The 26,632-nt window shown below is 43.9% G+C and overlaps 1 protein-coding gene across 3 annotated transcripts in view; it reads left to right on the plus strand.

The window, feature by feature from the left end:
- Positions 1–26,632, plus strand: part of SLC4A8 (solute carrier family 4 member 8) — a 72,998-nt gene that overhangs the window by 42,155 nt on the left and 4,211 nt on the right. For 2 of the 3 annotated variants that reach the window (XM_073318321.2, XM_073318320.2), the window contains exons 11-23: positions 2,098–2,189; positions 4,625–4,799; positions 6,739–6,872; positions 7,842–8,087; positions 11,686–11,791; positions 15,690–15,851; positions 17,576–17,689; positions 18,487–18,648; positions 19,849–20,100; positions 21,921–21,989; positions 22,474–22,647; positions 23,459–23,596; positions 24,517–24,617. In XM_073318321.2, the coding sequence (XP_073174422.1) occupies positions 2,098–2,189; positions 4,625–4,799; positions 6,739–6,872; positions 7,842–8,087; positions 11,686–11,791; positions 15,690–15,851; positions 17,576–17,689; positions 18,487–18,648; positions 19,849–20,100; positions 21,921–21,989; positions 22,474–22,647; positions 23,459–23,596; positions 24,517–24,617 (1,925 nt within the window). Of the gene's footprint in view, positions 1–2,097; positions 2,190–4,624; positions 4,800–6,738; positions 6,873–7,841; positions 8,088–11,685; positions 11,792–15,689; positions 15,852–17,575; positions 17,690–18,486; positions 18,649–19,848; positions 20,101–21,920; positions 21,990–22,473; positions 22,648–23,458; positions 23,597–24,516; positions 24,618–25,540; positions 25,654–26,632 lie in introns of all 3 variants that reach the window. The other variant, XR_012155693.2, reaches the window with a different exon arrangement.

Raw genomic sequence — 26,632 nt, forward strand, 5'->3', positions numbered from 1 at the left:
AAATGGGTATTTTTAGTAAAAGTCATGGACGAGAAACAAAAAATCATGGCCTGTGACCTGTCCATGACTTATACCATAAATACCCCGATTGAATCTTGGGGGGCTGCTGCCAGAGGGGAGCACACAGCACCAGCTGCTGGGGGGAGCCTCCTGGGGGGGAGGACCAGCGTCTGCTCTGGCTGCTGCTGGAGGGATAGAGCCCCGAGGCCAGCCACTGCTCCGTCCGCCCCGGGGCCGCTGCTCAGGCGGTCTCCAGGGCCAGCTGCATTGGCTATTGCTCTGGTGGTCCCCGGGGCCACCTGCTTGGGTGGCCCTGGGGCCAGCCACACTGGCTGTTGCAGAAGTCACGGAGGTCGCCGGAAGTCACGGAATCCGTGACTTCCGCAACCTCCATGGCAAACACCAAGCCGTAATCAGAACACTTCACTAGCTCACGGAGGGGTTGTGAGGATAAATACATTAAAGATTGTGAGACATGCAGATACTACGGTAATGGTGGCCACATAAGTACTTAGATAGATAGCAGAGGTGGCCAGTCTGGATTTCAAAGAGAGCGGCTGGTGGAACACTGTTCGGTGCGAGAGACCATCAGCTCTGGATCTAGCTGTGTCAGTCCAGTCCAAAATTAGACTATGGGGTGTCCATCTTTTTTGCCTGCGCAAAGTGCATCTGTTAGTGCAACCTTCAAAGGCAGGTAGGGGTTGATTTGTGGAGTGGGAGTTTGGGGCTGTTTACTTCTATTTCTGGTTTTGCAACTGATGGCCGAGCACCGTGTGCAAGTCAGAAGAAATGAACACAAATCAATAAATAATTGCAGCAGAGTTGCTTAATGAGGCTGGATGTTTCAGTGTAGAGATGTGATTGGCAAGGTCCTAATGCTGCCCTGGATACAATTAGGGCGACTAGATAGCAAGTGTGAAAAATTGGGACGCTTTTATTTTCGGGGGGGATGAAGGTTTACTTGCACATCTAAGACAAAGCCCCTAATATCAGGACGTCTGTCACCGTAGGTGAAATAGAATGTGAAAGAAACAGCGTGAACAAGCTACTCCCCTGAGCGATGTTAAGTGACACTGACGTAAGCGCTTGTGCACACAGCTCTCTGTTGGCAGGAGAGCTTCTGCTGACGAAGAAATGGGGTCGGGGCGTGGGGGCTTCCCCCGCCCACCCAGCACTCTTGCCGGCGAGCGGGATCAGGACACAGGGGCTTCCCCAGCTCCCTGGCAGGAGAGCTGGGTGGGAAGAGCGGGGCAAGACACCGTGCCCCAACCCTGCTCCCCAGTAGGAGTGCCGGGCGGGTGGCGGGAGCGGGGTAAAGGCAGGGGGCACCTATTTTTCTGGGGTCCCCTGATTGGCTGGTCCCTGGGCCTGTGGCTAATCCGCCACTGCTTACACATGAGTATCACTTTACTTGTGTGTGAAGTGCTACTGACAGCATAAAATTAACAGCATGCATCTGTGTTTGCAAGATCAAGGCGTTAGTGTAGTGTATAGGAATTGGGTAGTACCCCTTTAAATAGTTTGGTAGCTCTCTAGTGGGCCTTTCTGTTATGGCAGAAGCCACCAGAACCTCCCAGAGCAGCTCACACACAAGGGAATTTAAAATTTGTATTAAAGCTAATGTTAAAAAAATTATATAGTACCTAGGTTAGGAAAAGAGTGTCTGTACATCTGGGTATAGTGCTTAGATTATCCACAAATATAAAGTTAGTTTTTAAAAGTCATATGATACATAGAGTATATAATCAGCAATAACCCAAATTTAGGTGAATAGATTTAACAGTACAGTTTAGATATTAGAATCCGAATACTCGCGTACATCGCTCATGAAAAGTTGTACAGAGATTTGGTTGTGGAAAGCAAAATGTATCAATGAGTGGAGATTGTCCCACAGTAATAAAGAATCAGATTGGTTGTCCATTTAGAAAATACAATCCGTGAGGACAGTATTTGTTACTTTCCTGACTGTGCTTCTCATTGGCTACTACCCAGTTCCTGCACACTCTACTAAGCACGGAAGAGTGTCTTACAATCAGATGCCTGGGATCTAGAGGAGAACACCACGAAGATCTCGCTCTTGTGTTTCTGTTTTAACAGGACAAGAGGAAGATGCCAGGTGTCCCTAATGGCACTGCTTGCCATACTGAGCCAGAACAGCACAGTGGACCCGAACTTGAACGAACAGGAAGGTTAGTGCGATCAGATTAAACATTCATCTGCCTCTCATTAAAGTTTGCCCTAGAGCTTTGCGAATAATAGATTTTTTTGGGGTTGGCACCTGTCTTTTTGTTGTGTTTGTACAGCACCTAGCGTGACAGGGGCCCTGACCTGCTAAGATAATACAAATAAATAATAATAATAATTTTTTAACAGTCAGGGCAAAAAAAGTTTCAAGTTGACACAAAACATTGTTTGGTCAATTGAAAAGTCTAGAACATTAATGTGGGGTTGAATGAAGTGTTTTGTTTAACTTGGAGCAATTGTTTTCACATGCATGAATTTCTTAAAAATCAAAGTGAAGGAAATTTCTAAACAAAAAGTCCTTTTCAATTGAAAAATCAAAATATTTTGTTTCAGAAATGTGCTCATGGGGGGAAAATGGATCTATGTGGGTCAGTACTTGTCCTGAGACCACTTTAAAATGGAGAGGTGTATTATATTAGTTAATACAGTTGTTAATTAGTTATCAATTAGTTAATAGATAAGGTGCCCAGTATATGATGATGCTCCAGTCTAAGCAGAGTAGTTCCTGGATTTTGTGGGACCAATCAAGCTTGTTGGAGCTCTTAACAAACACAAACGACAAGAATCGCTGAAGGGGATGGCTTAGTAAAGACAGTGTGTTTCCTGCACAAGGCAACGTGGTTTATGACCAGTAATGCGTTGTATCTTGCATATCTGTAGGTAGGAACATTTGGATAAAGAGCCTTAATTTGAGTCAGATACCACAAGGATGCATTTTAATGATTAAAGGAAGAATATAAGCCTTAACAACAGAACCGGCTGGAAAATGGGAAGGTTTTCTAAGGGAAAATTTTGACTTTTTGGCACAATATCGAAACCTAAATATTGTAACTGAAATATTTCCATTCAAAATGGTGCCTCGTGGGAGTTGTAGTTTGGGTGGCTTATGCTGCCATTCTCCTTTATGGTTGGAGCTTTCTAGCTGGACTGCATCTCCCATGATGCACCACTTTCTCCCCCTTTTGAGGGGAGTGTCTGCATCATAGCAATTTGTGGTGGTGGTGTAGCATGGGAGATGCAGTCCTGCCAGAGTGCCTGGCCTGTACAGGAGAATGGGAACATAAAGTAGTTGAACTACAATGCCCATGAGGCACTGCAGTGCCATTTTAAATAAAAATACTTAGGATTTCAGTATTACACAGATAAGCTGAGATTTTTCTCAGAATTTTTTTAAACAAAAAGAAGGGGAGGGGGAAATCATTTTTTGTCAAAATTTTCCATGGAGGAAGGGGTAGCAAAACATAGGGGCAACTCTCATTAGCATGATATGGCTCTTTGTTTCTCTCTAGAGACTAGACCATGTAGAGAGGTCCTGCAACTGTCCCCGAGCTTCTGTGCTCATATGACCCCCTTTAGTGTAGTATCTGAGTATATCCCAACGACCACTGGTCCCTCTAAGCTGTGCGCGTGTGTGCACGCACACAGATCCTAAACCCCGCGCACATGGCGAAACAATGCATGCACAAATATTTGCACAGAAGTGCAAAAATTTGCACAGAAGAAATTTTTTGCGCACGCAGCCTGTCAAAAATTAGAGGGAACATTGCCAATGACTAATGGGTTTTATCTTCTCAGCATCTCTGCTAGGCAGAGGAGGACTGTCGCCATATTCCAGATGGGGAAATGAGACACATGATACCTTAGGTGTCTTATCCAATGTCACGCGGGATGTTTTCTGGCTGAGCTGGGGACTGAGCGTGGTTCTTTCCCCATAGTCTAGTGGCTTATCCACCAGGCTATCATACCTACCTATCTTTCCATCCTAATGGCTGGTTCTTTAGGTCAAGCGGTAGCAGCTAATGCTTTAAGATCTAGGGATCTTAGGTTTAATCACAACCAGGGGTGTTGTTACATCCAGAAATCTCTCGCTGTGGGGTGAAAACAATTATTTGAACAGCACTGGAACTCCTCATTATACTGGTGTTTGTATCACCGTAGCACCTAGGAGCCCTAGTGTATAAAAATGATTGAGAACGTAACGCTGTTCATATGCCCAGTAACGCAGAAAATTTAATGTATAGCAGTAGCGGATAGAGCACTGGACTGTGGCTAACAAGACCTGGGTTCTGTTCCCGGCTTTGCAACTGGCTTGTTGGGTGACTTCAGGCAAGTCAGTGCCCCTCTCTGTGCCTCAGTTTCCCCAACTTTAAATGGGGTTCCTGAAACTTACGACCTGTGTAAAGCACTTTAAGATCTGATGGAAAGCATTGGAGCCAGGCATCATTTCATTATGAATAGTGTCAGAGCAAGGCGTAGGGTGGCTTGCAACATAACAGACTTTACAGGACAGCATTGCTTGTCTCTTGTTAAAAACAAAACAAAACCTGCCATTCTTGTCCCCAATACGGGGGAAAATATCTCCTTTTCTTTTCTTTTGCAGGCTCTTTGGTGGTTTGATCATGGATGTGAAACGAAAAGCTCCTTGGTTCTGGAGTGACTTCAGGGATGCTCTGAGCTTGCAGTGCTTGGCGTCTTTCCTCTTCCTATATTGTGCCTGCATGTCCCCCGTGATTACCTTTGGGGGGCTGCTTGGAGAAGCGACCGACGGACAAATAGTAAGAATATTTTTTTTCTAATGCATAATGTATGATTCCCAGGAGAACAAGCTACATCAGAGAACACCAACAGCAATAGGCATTGAATTTCACTGCTGCTAATATGTTCTGAGTTCTATTGATTTGCCTTCTGCTAGTTGATCCTTTAGGGGGCAGGTTTTCTCCACAACCAGGCAGGCTAGAAAAATTTATTTATTTTTAAATGAAAGCTGAGATTCTCATGTAATCACTTGACTCCGGGAGCTGGAGCTTTAAGAAACCCTACCAAATTTGATGAGGCTCGTGATAAACTCGTGAGAGTTGTCAACACGGACTGATTTGGTGGAACGATATCAATTCACATCAGCAAAGCCGCTGTCCCATGGAATTCCATGGCATGTGCTGCTTACGCTTCGGGCACGCGAACAAAGCGTAGCTTTCAATGTTACATTTTCAAAGCTGATATTCCATGGGGCAGCCCGTTCAGTTTGGATGGGTGAATAACCCTAACCTGGCTGAGTGATAGCTATTTAAAATTAAGATCCTGCTGGAGGTAGGATGAGAGGCATAGATAGAAAGTGATGGGTGTCCGTGTAAAACTCTCAGGGTACATCTACACTTATTTGGAGCTGGAGGTGTAGATTTTAGCTGGAGGAGGCCGATCTGTGCTAGCTCCGACTGAGCTAGTGTGCTAAAAACCGAGTGTAGCTGTTGTAATAGGAGGGGCAGCAGGGGCTAGCCGCCGTGGGCACGAGTCCAATGTCTTTCGTAATTTGGTTTCCCATTGCGCTGCATTAGACCATACAACTCCTCATCTTGTCTTTGCCAGTGTTACTATCTCCCTGCACCCCCACAGGTTGTGTATTTATGTAAAGGTTTGCAAGAATGTGCCATGAGCCCACGCCACTTTCGTTCAGCACCATGCATGTGTTCTTTTATATGCAGGCCCTCTCAGAGGTCCAGAGGGGCCCAGGCCACTTCCAGCTTTTGAGGCCCCTAGCCATAATAAAAATAAAAAATGATGACACATGGTCTAATCTTGTGCAATATATTTTTATTAATATTTATGAACATTTTAAACTCTTTAATATGACAAAATCTATATCAGTTAATAAAAAAATTAGGTCTTTTACCAAATCACATCTCTTATTTCCTTAAATTTGCAGCTCTAAGCTGAGAGAGCATGTCACATTCTGGTCTGATAGGGATGCGCAGAAAAAAAAGTTGTGAAACTTATCAAATGCCAAAAAATTAAAAAGAGTCTAAATTTGAGGCCCCCGCCAAATGGCCCTCCTGGGCCCCCTCTGATTGGCCCTGCATTTTGCAGTCATGGGATAGAGTCCAGAACCCCCCAAATTGTATACAATCTTAAGGAAGGAAGAGGCATTTCGAGATTTTATTCACTAAATCCAATACACTGCAATCCATAAACAATACTCATCCCTAGCTCTTATCTGGCACTTTTCATCAGTAGCCCTCAAAGCACTTTACAAAGAGGGCATTATCATTATCTCCATTGTACAGACGGGAAAACTGAGGCAGTGTATTTCGTTCCATCAAAAGGAATATAGGACTGGGAAGGACCTCCTCGGTCGCTGAGTAAAGTCCCTTAGTACTACATCCATATACATATTGCTATTTAGAAATGTAAAATCCAAGCAAAGAGACACAAATTGAGATTTTCAAACCAACTAAGGGATTTGGGTGCCGGATTCCCATTAAAAATCTGTCCGGGTGTTAGTCTCTTTTGAAAATAATCACTTGGATTCTCCACTAAGGCCACGTACAGCGCTCTGGAAGCGTATATTCAGCTTAAAATGGTGTGAATAGAGTTTACGCCCACCCTTATGCACTGACAGAGCAGTGTCAAGTGGATTAAGTGTAAATGAGATTCAGACCCAATGTGTGTAAAACTTAAAGATGGAGGAATATTTATCTGTTTGTTTGTTTTTAACTTCAGAGTGCAATAGAATCCTTATTTGGCGCCTCGATGACTGGAGTTGTGTACTCTCTGTTCGCTGGACAACCCCTCACTATCTTAGGAAGTACCGGACCGGTGTTGGTGTTTGAAAAGATTTTGTTCAAGTTCTGCAAGTAAGGCGTGTGCTCTTTAGAATGTACAGAATTGACCCAGGTGGCAGATTAAAAGAATAACAGGGTGTAAAATACGGTTTTATTTCCTCCTTGCAAAGAAAACGGTGCTGCTTTTGTGAGTGGTGGTGTAAGACTGGAATAGTTTGAATAGATTTAATCAAAATTGGAACAGAGAACAATACGCTTACTTTCATGAGCTGTGAATGGGTCGCTCAAATGCTTAAAGTTACGCACGTTCTCAAGTTCCTAGCCCCCATCCCCAAATGCTTGTTTGTCTCATCCACTTCATATGTCTTGTCTTTTAGGTCTGGATCCTGGAAACACTTATGCACATGCTTAACTTCAAGCATTTAACTAATAGAGCTGATGGAAAAGTGGTTCCCCCATAGAGAATATTGATTGTTGGGTAGAAATCTGAATACTGAAAAATTGTCCAAAAAGTGAAATCTTTCATTTCCGGCTGAAATATTTTCATTTCCAAGCATTCAGTTTTTTGACAAAAACTCAAATTTTCTGCAGAAAGCAGACACTTAAAAAAAATTCATTGGAAATCCACTTTTCTTTCAATGGAAATTTTTTTGGATGGAAAATTTCCTACCAGCCATAGTAACTAGTTCCATTGAATTTAAGGACTGTACATTCTTAATGTTATGCCTGTGTGTGTTTGAAGACTGTGAGCTCTTAAGGGCAAGGACTGAAATTTTAATATAGAAGTGTACAGTGCCTGGCTTAATTGGGCTGTTGCTAGGTTGATTAATTAATAATAAATAATAATAATAGATTTGAGCTCTTCTCTGTCTGGTCTACACCCTGGACTGGTGGTAGTTGGCCTGGAGAGCTATGATGTACTAAATTGGTCCTCATAAGAGCGTTAATGTGTGAATAAAATGTCCTGTGCCATTCACTGAAAACTGTGCACCTGTTTGCTTATTCTGACGTTTGGCGCATGTCCCTGGCTCCTTTTTGCAGAGACTACGCACTCTCCTACCTTTCCCTGAGAACCAGTATTGGATTGTGGACTGCTTTCCTGTGCATCGTCCTTGTGGCAACAGACTCCAGCTCCCTAGTACGCTACATCACTCGCTTTACTGAAGAAGCGTTTGCTTCTCTGATCTGTATCATTTTCATCTACGAAGCTCTAGAGAAACTGATTAAGCTAGGGGCAACCTACCCCGTCCACATGCACAGCCAGCTCGACCACCTTACCTTCTACTAGTAAGTTCATCTTGTGGGTTTTTCCCCCCCTCCTTTTCTAAAGCTACTCTCAAACAGGACAGTAAGATGCTGATTCAGCAAAGTATGTGCCTAAGCTCAACCCCGTTTAACAAAGCATTTAAGCACACGTTTAATTCCCATTGACTTCAGAAGGATTGCAGCACCTTGCTGAATAAGAAGGGTTTAAACATGTGATTAGATGAAGATGATCTAGCGCAGCGTTTCTCACCCTTTTTTGATAACAGAGACCAGCTTGTTGCCTTCCTAAGCTTGTTGATCTCGGGGACCGGCACTAGTCCATGGATAAGAACAAAGCCATATTGGGGGAGACCAAAGGTCCACCTAGCCCAGTATCCTGTCTTCCAACAGTGGCCAATGCCAGGTGCCCCAGAGGGAGTGAACAGAACAGGGAATCATCAAGTGATCCATCCCCCGTCACCCATTCCCAGCTTCTGGCAAACAGAGGCTAGGGACACCATCCCTGCCCATCCTGGCTAATAGCCATTGATGGACCTATCCTCCATGAATTTATCTAGTTCTTTTTTGAACCCTGTTATATAGTCTTGGCCTTCACAACATCCTCTGGCAAGGAGTTCCACAGGTTGACTGTACTGTGTGTGAAAAAAAATACATTTTTGTTTGTTTTAAACCTGCTGCCTATAAATTTCATGTGGTGGCCCCTAGTTCTTGTGTTATGAGAAGGAGTAAACAACAACACTTCCTTATTTACTTTCTCCACACCAGTCATGATTTTATAGACCTCTATCATATCCCCCCTTAGTCATCTCTTTTCCAAGCTGAAAAGTTCCAGGTTTATTAATCTCTCCTCATACGGAAGCTGTTCCATACCCATAATCATTTTTGTTGCCCTTTTGTGAACCTTTCCAATTCCAATATATCTCTTTTGAGATGGGGTGACCACATCTGCACTCAGTATTCAAGATTATGGCATACCACAGATTTATATAGAGGCAATGAGATATTTTTTGTCTTCTTATCTATCCTTTTCTTAATGATTCCCAACAGTCTGTTTGCTTTTTTGGCGGCTGCTGCTGCACATTGAGTGGGTATTTTCAGAGAACTATCCACAATGACTCCACGATCTCTTTCCTGAGTGGTAACAGCTAATTTAGACCCTGTAGCAAGGCACAACTCACCAGTGCAGCGCCTCCCGCTGATCATCCTGGGAATTCTCTCTCCAGCCTCTGGAGCACCTCTGCAGGCCAGTGTCCCGCTTGCTTCAGGCCCTCATGTCCCTCCCAGACCCAGTGCCCCTCTACATCAGGGTTCTGCCCCCTGTAGTACCCCCCCAGTCTGGGTCTCCCCTCTCTAGGGAATCCCCATCCTCTATCCCACCTTGCCTCAGCAGCTACTGCCAGTCCTCATCTAGCCCCCCACACACTGGTGCAGACTGCAGTCTGCACTACTCATCATTGGCAAGGAGGGTTTGGACCTGCTGCCTTTACCTAACCTTGGGCTGCCCCTCTGCAACCCCAGTACCTGCTTTAGGCCTTCAGCAAGGCCTGCAGGCTGGGGGTTTTCCAGCCGGGAGCTCCCTAGCTCCTCTGGCCTTTCCCCAGCCCTGCTTCACTCTGGGCACCCTGGTGAGCTCCCAAGCAGCCAGGCCCTTCTCTCTTCACAGCTAGAGAGAGACTACTTGAGCGCCTGGCTCATAGTCTTTTATAAGGCCAGCTGTGGCCTGATTGGGGCGTGGCCCCAGCTGTGGCTGCCTTCCCCATCAGCCTAGCCTTTGGCTCGCAGCACCAACCCTCTCCCAGGGCTGGCTGTAACCCTTTCAGGCCCGGAGTGGGTGATCACCCTGCTACAGACCCCATCATTTCATATGTATAGTTGGGATTACGTTTTCCAGTGTGCATTACTTTGCACTTATCAACACTGAATTTCATCTGCTATTTTGTTGCCCAGTCACCCAGGTCTGAGAGATCCTTTTGTAGCTCTTCGCAGTCTGCCTAGAACTTAACTGTCTTGAGTACTTTTGTATCATCTGCAAATTTTGCCACCTCACTGTTTACCCCTTTTCTCAGATCATTTATGAATGTGTTGAATAGGACTGGGTCCAGTACAGACCCCTGAGGGACACCACTATTTACCTCTCTTCATTCTGAAAACTGGTTATTCCTACCCTTTGTTTCCTGTCTTTTAGCTGGTTACCAATCTATGAGAGGACCTTCCCTCTTATCCCATGACTGCTTACTTTGCTTAAGAGCCTTTGGTGAGGGACCTTGTCAAAGGCTTTCTGAAAATCTAAATGCACTATATCCACTGGATTCCCCCTTGTCCACATGCTTATTGACCCTCTCAAATAATTCTAGTAGATTGGTGAGGCATGATTTCCCTTTACAAAACCGATGTTGTCTATTCCCCAACAAATTATGTTCATCTATGTGTCTGACCATTTTGTTCTTTACTGTAGTTTCAACCAGTTTGCCCGGTACTGAAGTCAGGCTTACTGGCCTGTAGTTGCTGGGGTCACCTCTAGAGCCCTTTTTAAAAATTGGCATCACATTAGCTATCCTTCAGTTGTTTGGTACAGAAGCTGATTTAAATGAAAGGTTACAGTTGACAGTTAGTAGTTCTGCAATTTCACATTTGAGTTCCTTCAGAACTCTTTGGTGAATCCCATCTAGTCCTGGTGACTTATTACTGTTTAATAAAAAATAAACAGTGGATAGAACAATGGGCTGGGGTTCATGAGACCCAACTTCAGTTGCTAGCTACTCCTGAATAGCTCCCTGTGTGGACATTCTTATTCCAGGATCCACTTTGGAAGTGGATTAAGAACATTCCAGAATAAGTGTCCACACACCGTGTTGTTCAGGATTAGCTATTTTGCTTTGAAGATACATCCTGCCTTTTTCTGGAACAGCTGTCGACAAGCCCTCTGCATCAGGCTTTCTGTATGATCCTGGGAAAATCACTTAATGTGCCTGTAATAATTCTTCTCTGTCTCGCGGGGGAATTGGGAGGATTAAATCCACCAGTGATTGTAAGATGCTCAGATATGATGGTGAAGGCCATAGAAGTGTCAGGAGTTGAATTTAAGCACACACTTAAGTGCTTTGCTGGATTGGATCTTAATGCAAAAACTAAGCTTCTTCAACTCCAGCTGACATAATGTGTGACTGTTTAGTGGTAAAGCGCAGAGATGTGCCACAGAGGTGTGGGAACTTTTGAACAGGGAATCCACCAACACCTAGAAACCACTGGCATTTTGCTATGTACTTTGAGAGCATTATAATGGTCTAGTGGTTCGGGCACTGGGCAGGGAGTCAGGAGACCTGCGTTCAGGAGCCCCTGAACAAGCCCCTTCCCCGCTCTCTGCCTCAGTTTCCCCATCTGCACAGCGTGGATAATGGTACATATTTCGCTTTGGAGGTGCTGGTTGTGCCTCTGTAATGGAGGCTGAGCTCAGTTTTGCTCTTAAACCTTTTTGTTTTTGAGCTTAATCCTAAGAATACAGCATATCTTCCCCCAAAATTAAAAGCAAAGTATAATTATTATGCAATGAGGTTCTGTTATTGCTGAGGAGTTCCCCTCTTTTGATACTTTAACCCTAATATGTTTTCTTTGCTCTTAGCTGTAAATGTGCTGCTCCTGACAATCCCAGCAATCAAACCCTACAGTTCTGGAGCGACAGGAAGATTGTCCCTTCTGCGATTGAGTGGGCAAACCTCACTGTCAGTGTAAGTGCTTGGGCCTTTGTGCTCTTATCTGTGGCATATTACAGATCTAGGGTGACCAGATATCCCGATTTTATAGGGACAATGCTGATATTTGGGGCTTTGTCTTCTATAGGTGCCTATTACCCTCTGTCCCAGTTTTTCACACTTGCAGTATGGTCACCGTATACAGATCAGAAGGGAGCAGAAGGGTGTCAAAGTCCAAATAACCATCATGTCACACTCCCGCTAATGTTAGCTTTGCCTTTTCATGCTGCTGATTGTTACTTATATTCCCTGAGTTACCCCAGGTCTCAAACCGGACTAGAACTACTGTAATACAAATGATGCAGTTCAGATTCTTGTGAGTTTAAAATTAGGGCTGGCTGGAAAACAGGAATTCTCTTTTGCAAAAAAATGTCAAGGTTTCAGCATTTGTTTTCACCACAATGAAACGGAAACCTTCCACCGTTTCCTGTGAATACGAGAGAGAGAGAGAGAGAGGGAGCAAGCGAGCCTAAGGCCTGCTCCGCAATAGCTTGGTGGTTACAGTGCTCACCTGGCCTAGGGGAGACCTGTTCTACCTGTTATGGAGGAGAGATGAACCTGGGTCTCCAGGTGAGTGTCATAACAGCTGGAATATATAGTCAGAATCTCTGTTGGGGCTGCTGCACTTTGTATAAATAAAACCTTCTGCCAGAAAATAGTGGGGCAGAGGGAGACTGAGTCTAGCCTGGTGGATAGGATGCTTACCTAGCATGCGGGAGTTTCAAGTCCTTGCTCTGTCTATCACCCAGCTGAGTGCCCTAGTCCCCAGGCCATTGGCTATTCAGGGGTCACTCCCCTGACATCCCATCCAGGTTCTGTGAAAATGTTGCCAAAACTAACCCCTTCCTACCAAAAGTTATAGCTGGCATTTTCTGATGGAAAAACTTTTTGTCAGAAATTTCCTGACCAGCTCGAGTTTAAATGCTTGGGACCAGCATTCTCTTGGCCAGGGGAGGTGATCATCCGCAAAGACCCAAGCAGTAAATGCAGCCTGCCTATGCCCTTGATTTAGGAAAGCATCTCTGTTCAGGAAAGCAATCCTGTGCTCGGCACTAAGTCCACGCTTACGTCTTATTGAAGTCAATGGGACATAAGTGCACGCTTAAAGTTAAGAACGTGCGTAAGTGCTTTCCTGATTTGGGGCCTCATTACTCCAAGCCCGGGACTCGGATTCAGTAATGTGCTTAAGCATATCGCTTTCTTTAAGCATGTGAGATGGGGAACTGCTTAAAACTAGGTGTGTGTTTAAGTCCTTTATTGGAATCGGGGACCCTGTGTGGAACATAGAGGTCTTTTCCCAAAATCTTCTGATCACTTCATGTGGGTTTTTCCATGAGAACTCACTTCTCCTTCCATCATTATCATTGACTTAACCCTCCTTTCCATCCCTCTCTCACCTGCCCTGAATTCTTCCTTTTTCTGTGAGAGGTTTCAGAGTGGTAACCGTGTTAGTCTGTATCAGCAAAAAGAATGAGGAGTCCTTGTGGTAGCTTAGAGACTAACATTTATTTGGGCATAAGCTTTCGTGGGCTAAAACCCACTTCATCGGATGCATGCAGTGGAAAATACAGTAGGAAGATATATATATATATATACAGAGAACGTGAACAAATGGGTGTTGCCATTACCAACTGTAATGAGACTAATCAATTAACCTTCTTGTCAACTGTTTGAAATGGGCCATCCTGATTATCACTACAAAAGATTTTTTTCTCCTGCTGACACTAGCCCACCTCAATTGATTAGTCTTGTTAGACATGATGGCAACACAACATTCACAACACAACATCCCCTGGCAGTGAGTTCCACAGGTTGACTGTGTGTTGTGTAAAGTAATACTTCCTTTTGTTTGTTTTAAACCTGCTGCCTATTCCCTCCTTACTGCACCCTAACTTACCCCATGCTTGTTCGATAGCCATTGTGCAGCAAGTAGGCATCTCCATTGGTAGCTGCCAGTTTAAATGTATTTTACTGGTAATGTCTAAGCCTGCACCTATGAGGATTTGACTCTGTGAGCCTGGTCAGAGCTGAGAGGGGAGGTTGGAGGAGCCCTGCCTGAGCAAGCAAATCTGAAGAGTATGACTGCCCTGGGCAGGCATAATGCCTCATGAGTCCAGTCCCCTGAAAAACCATGAGCAAAAAAAAATCACAAGACTTGCAATAACATCATAAGACTTGGCAACAGTGCCCCATGCTCAGGAGCAGCAGGGACTGCACCTGTTCTGTAGCTATATAGCCTGTGTTTCCTCTAGTGTTGGCTCGGTAGCCTGCTGCTGCTAGCAGGGGACGATTCCTAGCTAGCTTCCCGTGAGACCTGGAGCAATGTTGTGTCTCTTTGCCTCCCCACAATTTCCTTGACCCATTAGGTGACAGATTGCAGCCGCTTTGTGCGTGAGCTCTCTCTGCCCTTTCAGCACTCTAGCGCACGCTACAGGGCAACCCCAATATAGCCCATATTCTGCTAGCAATTTGTGATGTAAAACATTATTGCATTTTTTTTTGAGGGGGTAGTTTTTAAATAAAGCCGGTGTCATTTCCACTCTATTAAGATCACATGCACTTTGGCAGGACTGTAATGCTCTCAGATGTTTTTCCATTACATTTCCATTACTGTTTTTCCATTAGTAAACAGCACTGTTTGCACAAATTAGGTCATTAGTGCAACGATTCAGGTGAAAAGAACAGGAGTACTTGTGGCACCTACAAATTTATTAGAGCATAAGCTTTCGTGAGCTACAGCTCACTTCATCGGATGTCATGCTAGATGAGTTCTTGGTTACCCAAGGTTAATAAGTGATTTAAGGCATAAACATGCCAATGATTAGGAAGAGATTGTCAAAAGAGGTGGACACTACAGCTGGTCCCAAAAATTTTGTCCAAACAGGTTTCTATCTGAAAATTCCACTTTGATGCAACTTACATTTTCTGTGAAATTATATTTGCAGTAAAATTTCACTTCGAAAAAAAGTAAAGGAAAAAAACAGAACACATTGAAATGTCCCCGGTTTTATATATTTGGAACAAAAGTTTTTATTTTTGTTTGTTTCAAATTTATTTTTCATTTTGAAACCTACTTTATTTTGTATAAAAAATAAAAATACATTTTTAAAAGTGCTCAGAATCGAAACAAAACCTTTCAGATTTATTGAACGTTTCGAATGACCCCCACAAAATAATTTTTTTTAAGAATCTCATTTTGCGAAAAATTTTAAAATTTTTGGCTTTTTGTCATGGTTTGGAACCTTTTTTTTTTTTTTTCCTTTTTTCTCAACATTCCAAAATGTTTCACAGGGACAGAAAATCCATTTTCTGACCAGCTCTAGTCAGCAGATTGGGTGCTGAGCTGTTTTGAAAATCTGGCCCTTCGTGTCATGACAGGAACCGTAGAGCGATGAACGCTTTTGAAAACGTGACCCCGAGAGATGACTCTCATCTGTTAAGTGTTTGCAGGATGGAGACTTTAAGTAAATAATAGTTTACTCCCGTCAAGTTCAGAGTTAGGGGATCAGAGGTCTTACTAGATGATCTAACTCTCCCTTCAAGGCTTCAAATCTCTGAATGAAAAAAGTTAGCGGCCAACACTTGTAACAAGAGGGTGTTAATATCCATAAATCATTACAGCCCTTCTGATCATTCCTACATGTTGCTACCTAATGCATATTAAAGCTACATGCTGTCAGCCAAAGGCACATCATAGTCAGTGGGAGTTTGGCCTATGTAAGAATTGCAGGATTTAGTTCTGAATGCTGTCTTTAGACTATGCAGATACTAAGGCCTTTAAAGAGCCCGTTTATTGAGATGTCACATGACATTTGTGGTGTATCATGGGCATTGTGTGTGTTTATGGTGGTGTCTTGATTACCTGTTTCTCCAGGAATGTCGGAAAATGCGTGGTGAATTTACTGGACCTGCCTGTGGGCACCATGGCCCCTACACACCAGATGTCCTCTTCTGGTCTTGCATTCTCTTCTTCACCACCTTCATCATGTCTGGCGCACTGAAGATGTTTAAAACCAGCCACTATTTCCCGACAAGAGTAGGTAGAAGATGGTGGCTAACTGCCACCCCTCTCTTTCCTGAAAGACCAGTATTTCATGGTAGCTCTCGTTAGTGTATATTGATATAAATTCCAAGGCTGTGAGAAAATTAGGACTGGTCATAAATTTTGCCATGGTCCCTCATGAGAACTATAGTTCATTGATCTCATGTCCCGATCCTCCACTATGGTCTGGGTTTCCCAGGTAGACTACATCACCCATGATGCACCATGGCCAGGGACTCCTGTGCTACACTGCCTCCCCTTACAAGAGGGATGATCAGAGTGCATCCTGGGAGATGTAGTTTGAGCTGGGAGCCCAGACTATAGAGGGGAATGAGAGCTTGAGGCACTTGGACTACATCTCCCATGCAGCATCATGGTAGTATTTCCAAATGGAAATATTTTGAGTTTTGCCTGAAATATTTTGTCTGACAATCAACATTTTTCCTGGGGGAGAAAAAAAACGTTTTTCAAACAGCTGTAGTGGAAATATCACCAAATTCTCCATGTATTGAAGCAGATGTCATGGCATGATTCTGGCACATCAGGGTATATATGTGATATATTTAGAATGATCCTTGTCCAGTGAGATCTAGCCAGTGCCCACAAACCTCATTGCATGCACTCCAAGGCATCTGAAGAATTTGGACTAACACCAATATTGCTAAATTGAGACTGCAGTAATATGGATAAAGTAATAGGACTATTGGAATTGACTGTGGGTATTGATGTGTTCCTAAAGGGAAGAATCTGGGGATTTAAAAACAATTCTGAATGGTAGAATCATGTATTAAAAAGTATGCTTGAATCTGGGTGTTTGCTAAAAATTAACATTACGTTTAACAATAAAAAGGGAAAGAATTTCAATGGGAAGATCATTTGCCTTTGACTGTACTGTCTGTTGCTTTGTTTTGACAGTTTACTAATGCCTAAGGCTACATTTTAGTCATGGGTATTTTTAGTAAAAGTCATGAACAGATCACGGGCAGTAAACAAAAATTCACGGCCCGTGACCTGTCCATGACGTGTACTGTATACTGCTGACAATCTTAGTGGGGGATGGCCCAGGGGCACTGCGGGTGCTCGTGGGAGGGCGGCCTGGCGGGTGCTGCGGGTGGTCATGGGGGTGTGTCCTGGGGGTGCCGCAGGTGCCTGGGCGGGTGGTCTGGGGGGCACTGCGGGTGCTCAGGGGACAGCAGCCCGGGACCCCCACTGGAGCTGGGCGGGGGTTGGTGGGGCTGGCAGGCTCCCTACCCAGCTCCTCGCAGCTCCCCGGAAGTGGTGACATGTCCTTCCCTCAGTTCCTAGCTCTACGTGCTGCCCCTAGCGCCGGCTCCGCAGCTCCCATTGGCCAGGCACCACAGCCAATGGGAGCTGCGGGGGCGGTGCCTGCGGGCAGAGGCGGCACGTGGAGCTAGGAGCTGAGGGAGGGACATGTCGCCACTTCTGAGGAGCCCCCCAAGGTAAGTGCTACCCAGAGCCCTTACCCCCTCCCCTGCCCCAACCCTTAGTCCCCTCCCACATGCACCCAAACACCTGCTGCTGCTGGGGTGGGGGGTTGTCTGAGACTGCCCCAGCAGCAGCCAGCCTAGGCCAGCTGCACCGGCCTCTGCAGAAGTCACGGAGGTTCAAGAAAGTCACGGAATCCGTGATTTCCGTGACCTCCATGACAAACTCGCAGCCTTACTAATGCCAACTGCTTCTTTAATTTCTCATACCAGGTACGAGCCATGATAAGTGACTTTGCTGTTTTCTTAACTATCGTCACTATGGTGACTTTTGATTTGTTAATTGGAGTCCCATCACCAAAGCTACAAGTGCCCAGTGTCTTCAAGGTAATCAAATGGTGTAACAGATTTGGTTTCACTGAACAATCCACATTTGTAATGACATTTTAAAACGAGCTGTATGTTGTGAAAGGCAGCAAGGTTTAGTGGATGGAGGATGGCAGACTAGAACTCAGGACTCCTGGGTTCTATTCCCGTTTCTGGATGGGGTGTATGGATTAGTGATTAAAGCAGGGGCAACTGAGAGACAGGATTCCTGGGTACAGTTCCTAGCGGTGGGATCTAGTGGTTGGATCAGGGAGGAGTGGGACTTAGGAGATCTGAGCTCTGTCCTGATATGGTCACTGAATCCCTGGGTGACCTTGGAAAGCCTCTTCAACTCTCAGGGTGGAATTTTCAAAAGCACTCCAGTGGCTTGGGGATGTTCTGTTTTTAGAGGTGACTTAGGCACTTAGATCCTTAAAGATATTTAGTCACTTAACTGCCATTGAAATCAATGAGAGTAAGGCATACCTTCGAGGATCTGGGCCTTAGGAGCCTAAATCAATGGGCTAAATTACTTTGCATAAATTACTTTGAAAAAAATGGGCCATAGGCTCCTAAATCCTTTAGAAGCTTTTGAAAATGTTCTCTTTAGTAACATGTTCCCCATCTGTAAGATGGGGACAATAGCACTGCCCTACTTGCAGGGGTATTGTGGGGATAAAGACATTCAAGACTGTGAGGCCCTTAGGTACTCTGGAGCTGGGAGCTGGATAAGTACATAGATAGAAAAATGACTGAGAATGGATGGTACAGTTGCTTCAATAAATGGCTTTTATTATGCTGTGTGTATTTTGCTGTAGCCGACAAGAGATGACCGTGGGTGGATTATTAGCCCGATAGGACCCAATCCCTGGTGGACGGTGTTAGCAGCTCTCATCCCAGCTCTTCTCTGCACCATCTTGATATTCATGGACCAGCAAATCACTGCTGTTATCATAAACAGAAAGGAGCATAAACTCAAGGTAACAGTGTTTGAGGAGTGGATGAAGAGACCTGATTCTCCATTACTCTGAACCTTGTGTCATTTACCCCTGTGCAAAGTGAGCGTGACATGCTTCCACATCGGAATGGTAGCAGTTTACATCAGCTTTGCACTCACTTTGCAAGGCCCTGACTTAAGCACATGCTTAACTTTAAGCAGTTGCTTAATTGCTGTCCTAAATAACGATGCTTTCCTGGATTAGGCCCTAAATGACTACACAAGGAGCAGAGCAACAGAGAATTCGGCAGGTAATCTTCCTAACAGGTAAATTAGCCTAAAACTAAAATATCGAGGAGAGGTTTGTATTACTATCTCTGACAGGAATTAATTAGTCTGACACACCACAAAGTAACTCATATTATAACTTCCTCTTAGTTACTTAAAAATAAAACCAGTTGAAATTTTTCTGATGAAAAATAGCTTTCTGATTAAATGGAAATTTCTGCCAAAAAAATCTGGTTATGTTGATAATTTCCAGGTTTTCATATTTAAAAAAGCTAATTTTTTTTGGTTGGTTTTCAGTTTCCAAAAGCTAAAGAGATTTTTTTGGACAGTTTTTCAAGAAAAATGTCAACAAACTTGAGTGTTTTTCATTTTTATCGATTTTTTTACAAGAAAAGGAAATAAAATGTTTCGCCACCAAACTCTACTTCAAAGTTAATTTCTACATGACTGGACAATTATAGACTTGAAGGATGTTAGTTTTCCAAGGTGCTTTATTAAAGCAGAAAATCTTCCTGCTGGAATGTTTCTGGATAAAAATGATGAATTCTCTGTTTCTGAAAGGATTCTTATGAACACAAATAACTCAGCGCTTCTTTATTTCTTGTAGTAATATTGGTGTTTTTCAGATCGTTACATGGCATTTAATTAAAAAACATAACTTGTGCATCGTACATCAAGGTTTAGTTTGTGTTTCTGAAATATGTGCTCCAGCTCAACCTCAAGATATGGAATAACTGAGTGAAATTCTGTGAATGGCCTTTGTTATGATTAGACTAGCTAATCATAACAATCACTTCTGGCCTTAATATCTGTGGGTGAAATCCTGGCTCTATTGAAGTCAATGGCAAAACTGCCATTAATGTGAACCAGGATTTCAACCCATGAGTCTGTTTTCAAAGATCATCCCCTTGGATAAAGCTTGTGTCTTGTCTCACTGGATTCTGTTTTCTTGCAGAAAGGATGTGGCTACCACTTGGACCTTCTGATGGTAGCAATAATGCTTGGTGTGTGCTCCGTGATGGGGCTGCCCTGGTTTGTTGCTGCAACTGTTCTATCCATCACCCATGTGAACAGCCTTAAACTAGAGTCTGGCTGCTCAGCTCCAGGAGAACAACCGAAATTTCTCGGGATACGAGAGCAAAGAGTCACTGGCCTCATGATCTTTGTGCTTATGGGCTGTTCCGTCTTCATGACTGCTGTGTTAAAGGTAACAGGACACAAAGTACCCAAAGTTCATCGGGACAATAAATATATGGAGAAATATTTTGTTTGTGATTGTACTGTGGAACTCACTGCCACATGATGTCCCCGAGGCCAAGAACGTAATAAGATTCAAAGAGGGATTGGACATTTATGTGGATAACAATAATATCCATAGTTATAACAGATAATGCAAGGGAAAAAAAGAGACAGAGACTCTTGTGCTGCAGGGTTTAAGCCAATCTCTAACTGGGAGGGATAGCTCAGTGGTTTGAGCATTGGCCTGCTAAACCCAGGGTTGTGAGTTCAATCCTTGAGGGGGGCATTTAGGGATCTGGGGCAAAAATTGGGGATTGGTCGGTCCTGCTTTCAGCAGGGGGTTGGACTAGATGATCTCCTGAGGTCCCTTCCAACCCTGATATTCTATGATTCTATGATTCTATTCAGTATTAAGGTGAGACTTCATGGGAGGGCAGATTATCCCACATTTGCCTATTGCTGGTTTCTTGCACTTCCTCTGGTGCATCTGGTACTGATTAGATGGACCTCAGGTCTGATCCAGTCTGGCAACTCCCATGTTCCTATTTCCACGGATAATGTGACAAGAAATATTACAAGGGGCATTACCATAAGAGGTGGCAGCTCGCTGTACTCGCTTCCTCCGAACTGGCTTCCGTCTTAGAGTATCTCTTCACTGAAAAAAAAAGGTATGTTCTTAATTCAGGTTAGCTAACCCTGGTTAAAACAGCAGTGAAGACATGTCTACTCAGCCGTTAATTCACGTTAGCAACTTGTGTTCAACCTCAGTCTCCCCATGGACTTTATCTTGAGCTGCTAACCTGAGTTAAAATCCAAGTTGCTGTGTCTTCCCTGCTATTTTCATGTGACTGAGCTAACCTGAGTTAAGAACACACAGTTTTATGCGGTGAGGACATGCCCTTAAAGAGGGTTAATGGATAAAGTGGCAGACCCCTACAGCCAGATTGTCAAAATGAGCCCTCTGTGCGTGTATATTTCCGTGCATGTGTTTTTCATGCCCACACCACATGTGCATGTGAATTTACGTGCAAAAGCCCCATGTGCCTGGCTGTGGGTTTTGCACACAGGAGCTCTACCATTTGCATGTGTCGATGATGGGGAGCCGTGTGCAAGCCGTAAGACCCAGAGTGCTGAGGAGGGGGAAAGCCTGCCTGGATGGATTTCCGTCTGTGGAACTGATTTAAAACTGAAGGGAGACATGGAGGCAGAGTCTGGACTCGGGTCACATCTAGGCCATCATCCTGGAGCACATGAGCATGTGCCATAAACTCCTGTTTTCTTCCAGCCAGGGCCAGGCTCATCCCTTCTTAGCTTTTAAAACTGGATGAAATCAAGCTTATTTAGACCAGTACCACATCCAGCTGCTGGTCTTCCAGTTACAATTGACTGTGATTCCCAGCATGCACTGCTTTCGTAAAGGCTAACCATTCAATAGCGGCTGCACAGACTGTCTTACAAGTTTTCACCCCAAAACGTCACCTGTGGGCTGAGATGAAGCATGCTAGCCTTATATGTAGTCACAGTGAACTAGGGGGATGGCTTTTCTTTACTGTCACAGAATGCAGCAGCATTGAGATAAGTACATTTGAACACTGGCAAAATGACCTACTTTCCTCTAACCTCGTTCTCGGAAACGACCAAACCGTTTTTGATGTAACTTTCCCCCAAAAAGTCATTCTGATACAGAGCTGAAGCATGAAAAATGTCAGCCTTAATGATAGGCGAGCCTTATATGGCTATTATTTACTGTATACAGGTTTATCTTTAATACTTACGTTCTCTTTACAGTTTATCCCGATGCCTGTGCTTTATGGTGTGTTCCTTTATATGGGCGTTTCTTCACTCGGAGGGATTCAGGTGTGTAATTTTGTAGCGCAAGGCTGTGTGCTAGATAGCATGGCAATGGATGGTGCACTGAATTAGGATTCCCAAGACCTAGGTTCTATTCCCGGCGCTGGCCTTCTGGATGATGTTAGGCAAGTCATTGCCCACCCTGTGCTTCCGTTTCCCCATTTGTAAAGTGTTCTGAAATCTACTGTTGGAAAGTGTTGTATAAGAGTTATATGGTGGTGTTATTACTCCTTGAGCTAAAGGACCTGGTCCATTAGCTTACAGGCAGTAGTAGAATCACAAATCTCTACACATGATCTAGCCACTGGGGGGAGGACAAAGACTCACGCCGGTTTGCATATGGTAATTTTCAACATCCCACTAGATTGTTATTTTAAAGGAGACTCTTTTATTTCTCTTCCTGTTAATAACTTAAACTACTAAATGCAAATCTCGGCCAGCATTTGAAATCCTGTGCAATCAGAACTTCTTCTGTATATGGTCTTTTCAGTTCTTTGATCGCCTGAAGCTGTTTGGAATGCCAGCAAAACACCAGCCCGACTTTATCTACTTACGGCACGTCCCCTTGCGAAAAGTACATCTCTTCACCGTGATCCAGCTGACGTGCCTCGTTTTACTCTGGGCCATCAAAGCTTCTCCTGCTGCCATTGTCTTTCCCATGATGGTAAAGCTCTTGCTCTTTACTAGCTGGATGGTTTGTATCGATAGACACCAGCCATCTGCTTTAGGGTGTGATTAGTGGTTTTGTTCAAGAATTAGTAAGGGTCTTACTGAGTCTCATTTCCCCTACGGCCTCCAATGCCAAAGTAAAATGAGTGTCAATATAATTCCCTATTCAGACTCTTTTGCATGGTGCAAACGAGAAGAGATCCCTAAAGGCCTTGTCTATATCCCTTACTCATATGAGCAGTCTCATTGAAGCCTGCCATTCGGAATGAGCTGGGGCAGCATTTTTGTTACGCTTGCTAGGTTAACTGGACAGGGATTGGGCCTGCTTCTGGGGCCATGTCCAAACTAGGAAAAAGATGTATTTTTAACACATGTGAACTAACCATGTCAAAATCCCTGTGTAGACGAAGCAGTTGTAGTTAGCTGATTGAGGACAACCCAGAGCCGGAGTCCAGGCTTGAACTCGACCAGCTAATGCCTGCTAAAATGATAGTTTGCCTTGTCTACACTAGGATTTTATCACGTTTTAAAAACACACCTTAATGAAGTCAAGGCCCCTGTGCGTCACCTGAGCACTGTTAAGGGGCCTCACCGTACATGAGGATCAGGCCCACTGTGTTTTCAGAAAGTTTTAGAATGTTGATTGAGGCATACCTGAAAACAAAAGATGTTCTGAATCTGAAAATTGAGTGAAACCATCATTGACTTGGTCCATTTGACCCATTTATTCCCAAATGGACTTCACTGGTGAACTCTAATATGAAAATTGGCTTGAACTGATTAGCTGTTCATCTGTATCCATGTAGGTCTTAGCTCTGGTCTTTGTCCGGCAAGTCATGGATTTCTGTTTCTCGAAGCGGGAGCTCAGCTGGCTCGATGATCTCATGCCAGAAAGCAAGAAGAAAAAACTGGATGATGCCAAAAATAAAGCCAAGGAAGAAGAGGTAATATCCATTGAGTGTCCCAGACTAGACAGTGCCTATGAACTCATAACACTTCTACTTGCCAGTAAACCCTTTGTTTATAGATTGAAACCTGGCTGGAGGACCAAAAATAAAGAGCAATGTAATGTATTTGGAAGCAGGATGGTTAGGGCTGGTAATTTTCAACGGAACAGTTTTCCTTTGGAAAATGCAGTTGCATTGAAGTTGAAATGTTTTGTGGGCTATACAACACACCAGGTGGGCCAGAACTATATACTATATACTGTACCAGTTATATCCAGACCTCAGGGGTTCAGGAACCAAATTAATGATCTACATTACCCAGAAGAGCCACAGTAGTGTGAATTTATATATATATATATATATATATATATATAATCAGCAAAATGACTGACCAAGTACAATTGGTTAATAACATAGCAAAAGGACCCTGATTCCTGAATAACTTAGACTGTATAATAGTTAAATCATGCAGTGTTTTAATATCATGTGCTGCAAAGAGCCACGGGAGACACATTGAAGAGCCACTTGTGGCTCCTGAGTCTCAGTCTGAGTATCACTGTACTGTACTATACGGGTTCTTATATCACACATATCACTGTAGTATCTCAATGCCTTCCAGTCGTGCATGAAGTGATGTGGCTAACATCTGCTCACATGTGGTGCATTCTCTCATCCTGTGTGTTCCGTGGAGTGTTTTGTTTGGGTAGGGTTGTTTTTTTTTAATTTACATGTTGCTCTTTATTTATGTCAGAGAAGGCAAGGTCAAAAAAACCCACTTGTGCCTGGAGCAGAAGATCCAACACCTTTTGCTCTCACGGTTCTACTTCATCTGGACTCTGGCCTGCAGAATTAAGCGAGTGAGACCCTTAATTTCTTGCCCAACAGAGAGAGAACTTGTTTTGGTTTTTTTAAAACAGGAGTCTCAGAAAATGATGGAAGCTGCTGAAGCAAATGTAATGCAGTTATCATTGGGGAAAACAAAATATATGACTGTTCCAGGACGAAATAACAATACCAGGTACAATTCACTAAGGAAATCCCACAGCAGGAATATTTTGTTGTCACATTCTTTGCTCCACTGGTATCTTCATGGATGTGCTGTATTTCCGTCAATCCAGGCTTTTCTAAGCATTCGTGATCTAGGCTGGCATTTTCACAGCAGGCTAAGGGAGTTGAATTTCAATGAGATTTGGGCACTTTGAACATCCAAGCCCTAGTCATTATAATCCAAACACCAAAAAAAAAAAAAAGAAAAGTTGACTTTCTTCTAATGCCACATATTTAAATGTCCTTCATATTCCAATAAATACAAAGGCCGTTACACGGCTTAGCACTCCCCAGGCAGATCGAGTGTGCAGAGAGAAATCTCCAGACATCTGCGGTGTGTTGTTCCTAACGCGAACTGATTCCACTCCCCTCCCTCATAACCGCTCGTGAGATCAGATGTGTTAATAAAATAGAGTTGGTTGGAAAACAGATTTTCCATCTTACGAAAATTTCAAGATTTCACATTTTTTTCAGCCCTAATTGGGACAAAATGCCAAACTGGGGAAGTGAAATTTTAAAAAGAACAGTGTTGGATCAGTCAACACATTTTGTTTCAATGTTGACCCTTTTTATTTTTAAAACCGTTTCTAAAATAAAGTCAATTTCAAAACAAAAAGTAATTTTTTGAAATGAAAATTGCAACGTTGTGTTCTGAAAATGTCAAAATGGGAGATTTCAACATTTCCAACCTGCCTTTTTTTCCTCTACAAATTTATACGATTTTGCGAAAAAGTTCAGGTTCGCTGAAACGGCATTTTCCACAGAAACCTGCTTTGCCGACTTTTTTTCCAACCAGCTCTATTCATAAGGAGAACGATTAAGGGTGTGAAAGGGGTTTTTCATGAGTCTTAAGAGCCAGACTTCCCATTGATCCTTGTTGGCAACCCCCGTTAGGCAGAATCAAGTGGCTGACATGTCCTGAAATGAAAGTGACGTGAGGTTTCTCACCCCTTCCTCATGGGAAAACCCATTGAAGCCAAGACCTGGTGGTGGATGTGAAAACTAAGGTACCTTTAAATTTTGTGAGGAAGTGCAGCTTGTGGGTAGGGCACTGAACTGGGATGTGGGAGGCCTGAATTCTACGCCTGGCTCTGCCATTGGCCTGCTGGTTGACCTTGGGTCAACTGATTCCATTCCCCATCTGGGAAATGGGGGAATGGTGATTATCTCCTTTTGTCAAGTGCTGTGAGATCTGCAGATGGAAAGCGTGATGTAATATTATTGTGGATCCTACCTACTACTCCCTTGGGCCCTGTCAGCCTAGGTGTTATGAACAGCACTTGCAGCATCAGCAGCCAAGACATGCCTCCTGCACCCTGGTCCTCTGCTTTAAAGGATGTTGCAGTCACTTCACCACTTGGATGCTGTTCTGTTGCTTTTAATCTTACTGGAAACTCATTGCATGGGAGTAAAAACTCCAGACTCTGCTTCTTCGGAGTGTTACTGACATTCCTTCGTGCTCGTTTTAAGAGGCAGTTTCAAACACTGTCAAGACCAGCCCTCTCTCTGGTGCACCCAGGCTGGGACTATCAGACAAATGCAGTCCAAAGAAGCAATCCATTTGTCCTTTGTGTTGGGGACTCCCAAGTTAGCTAAGTGGGCAACGAAGCTGTGAGCAAACAGTATGCCACATGGACCACAAGCTTTTGCTTTCTCGACCGCACATTTTGCACAGAAGCTTTCTCAGTGAACAGCTGGCTGCAATCCTGGCATATTGACACCGGCCCATTTAGAATGATGTCCAGAAGGGTTTTTATCACCACCAGTGGTTTAGGAGCCCGCAACTCCCGGTGCCCCCAGTAGATGCTCAGCACTTGTATGGGTTGGTTGCTAAGGTCAATAATCCAGCAAGGCATTAAGCCCATGCTTCACTTTAACCACGTGGGCAATCTTGTTGACTTCAGACGCTCACCTGCTTAAAGATAAGCACATGCTTAAGTGCTTTGCTTGAATGGAGCTGATAGCGATCATGGCCATCAACACCTA

The sequence above is a fragment of the Lepidochelys kempii genome, chromosome 20 (assembly GCF_965140285.1).
Source record: "Lepidochelys kempii isolate rLepKem1 chromosome 20, rLepKem1.hap1, whole genome shotgun sequence".
Taxonomy (NCBI): domain Eukaryota; kingdom Metazoa; phylum Chordata; order Testudines; family Cheloniidae; genus Lepidochelys; species Lepidochelys kempii.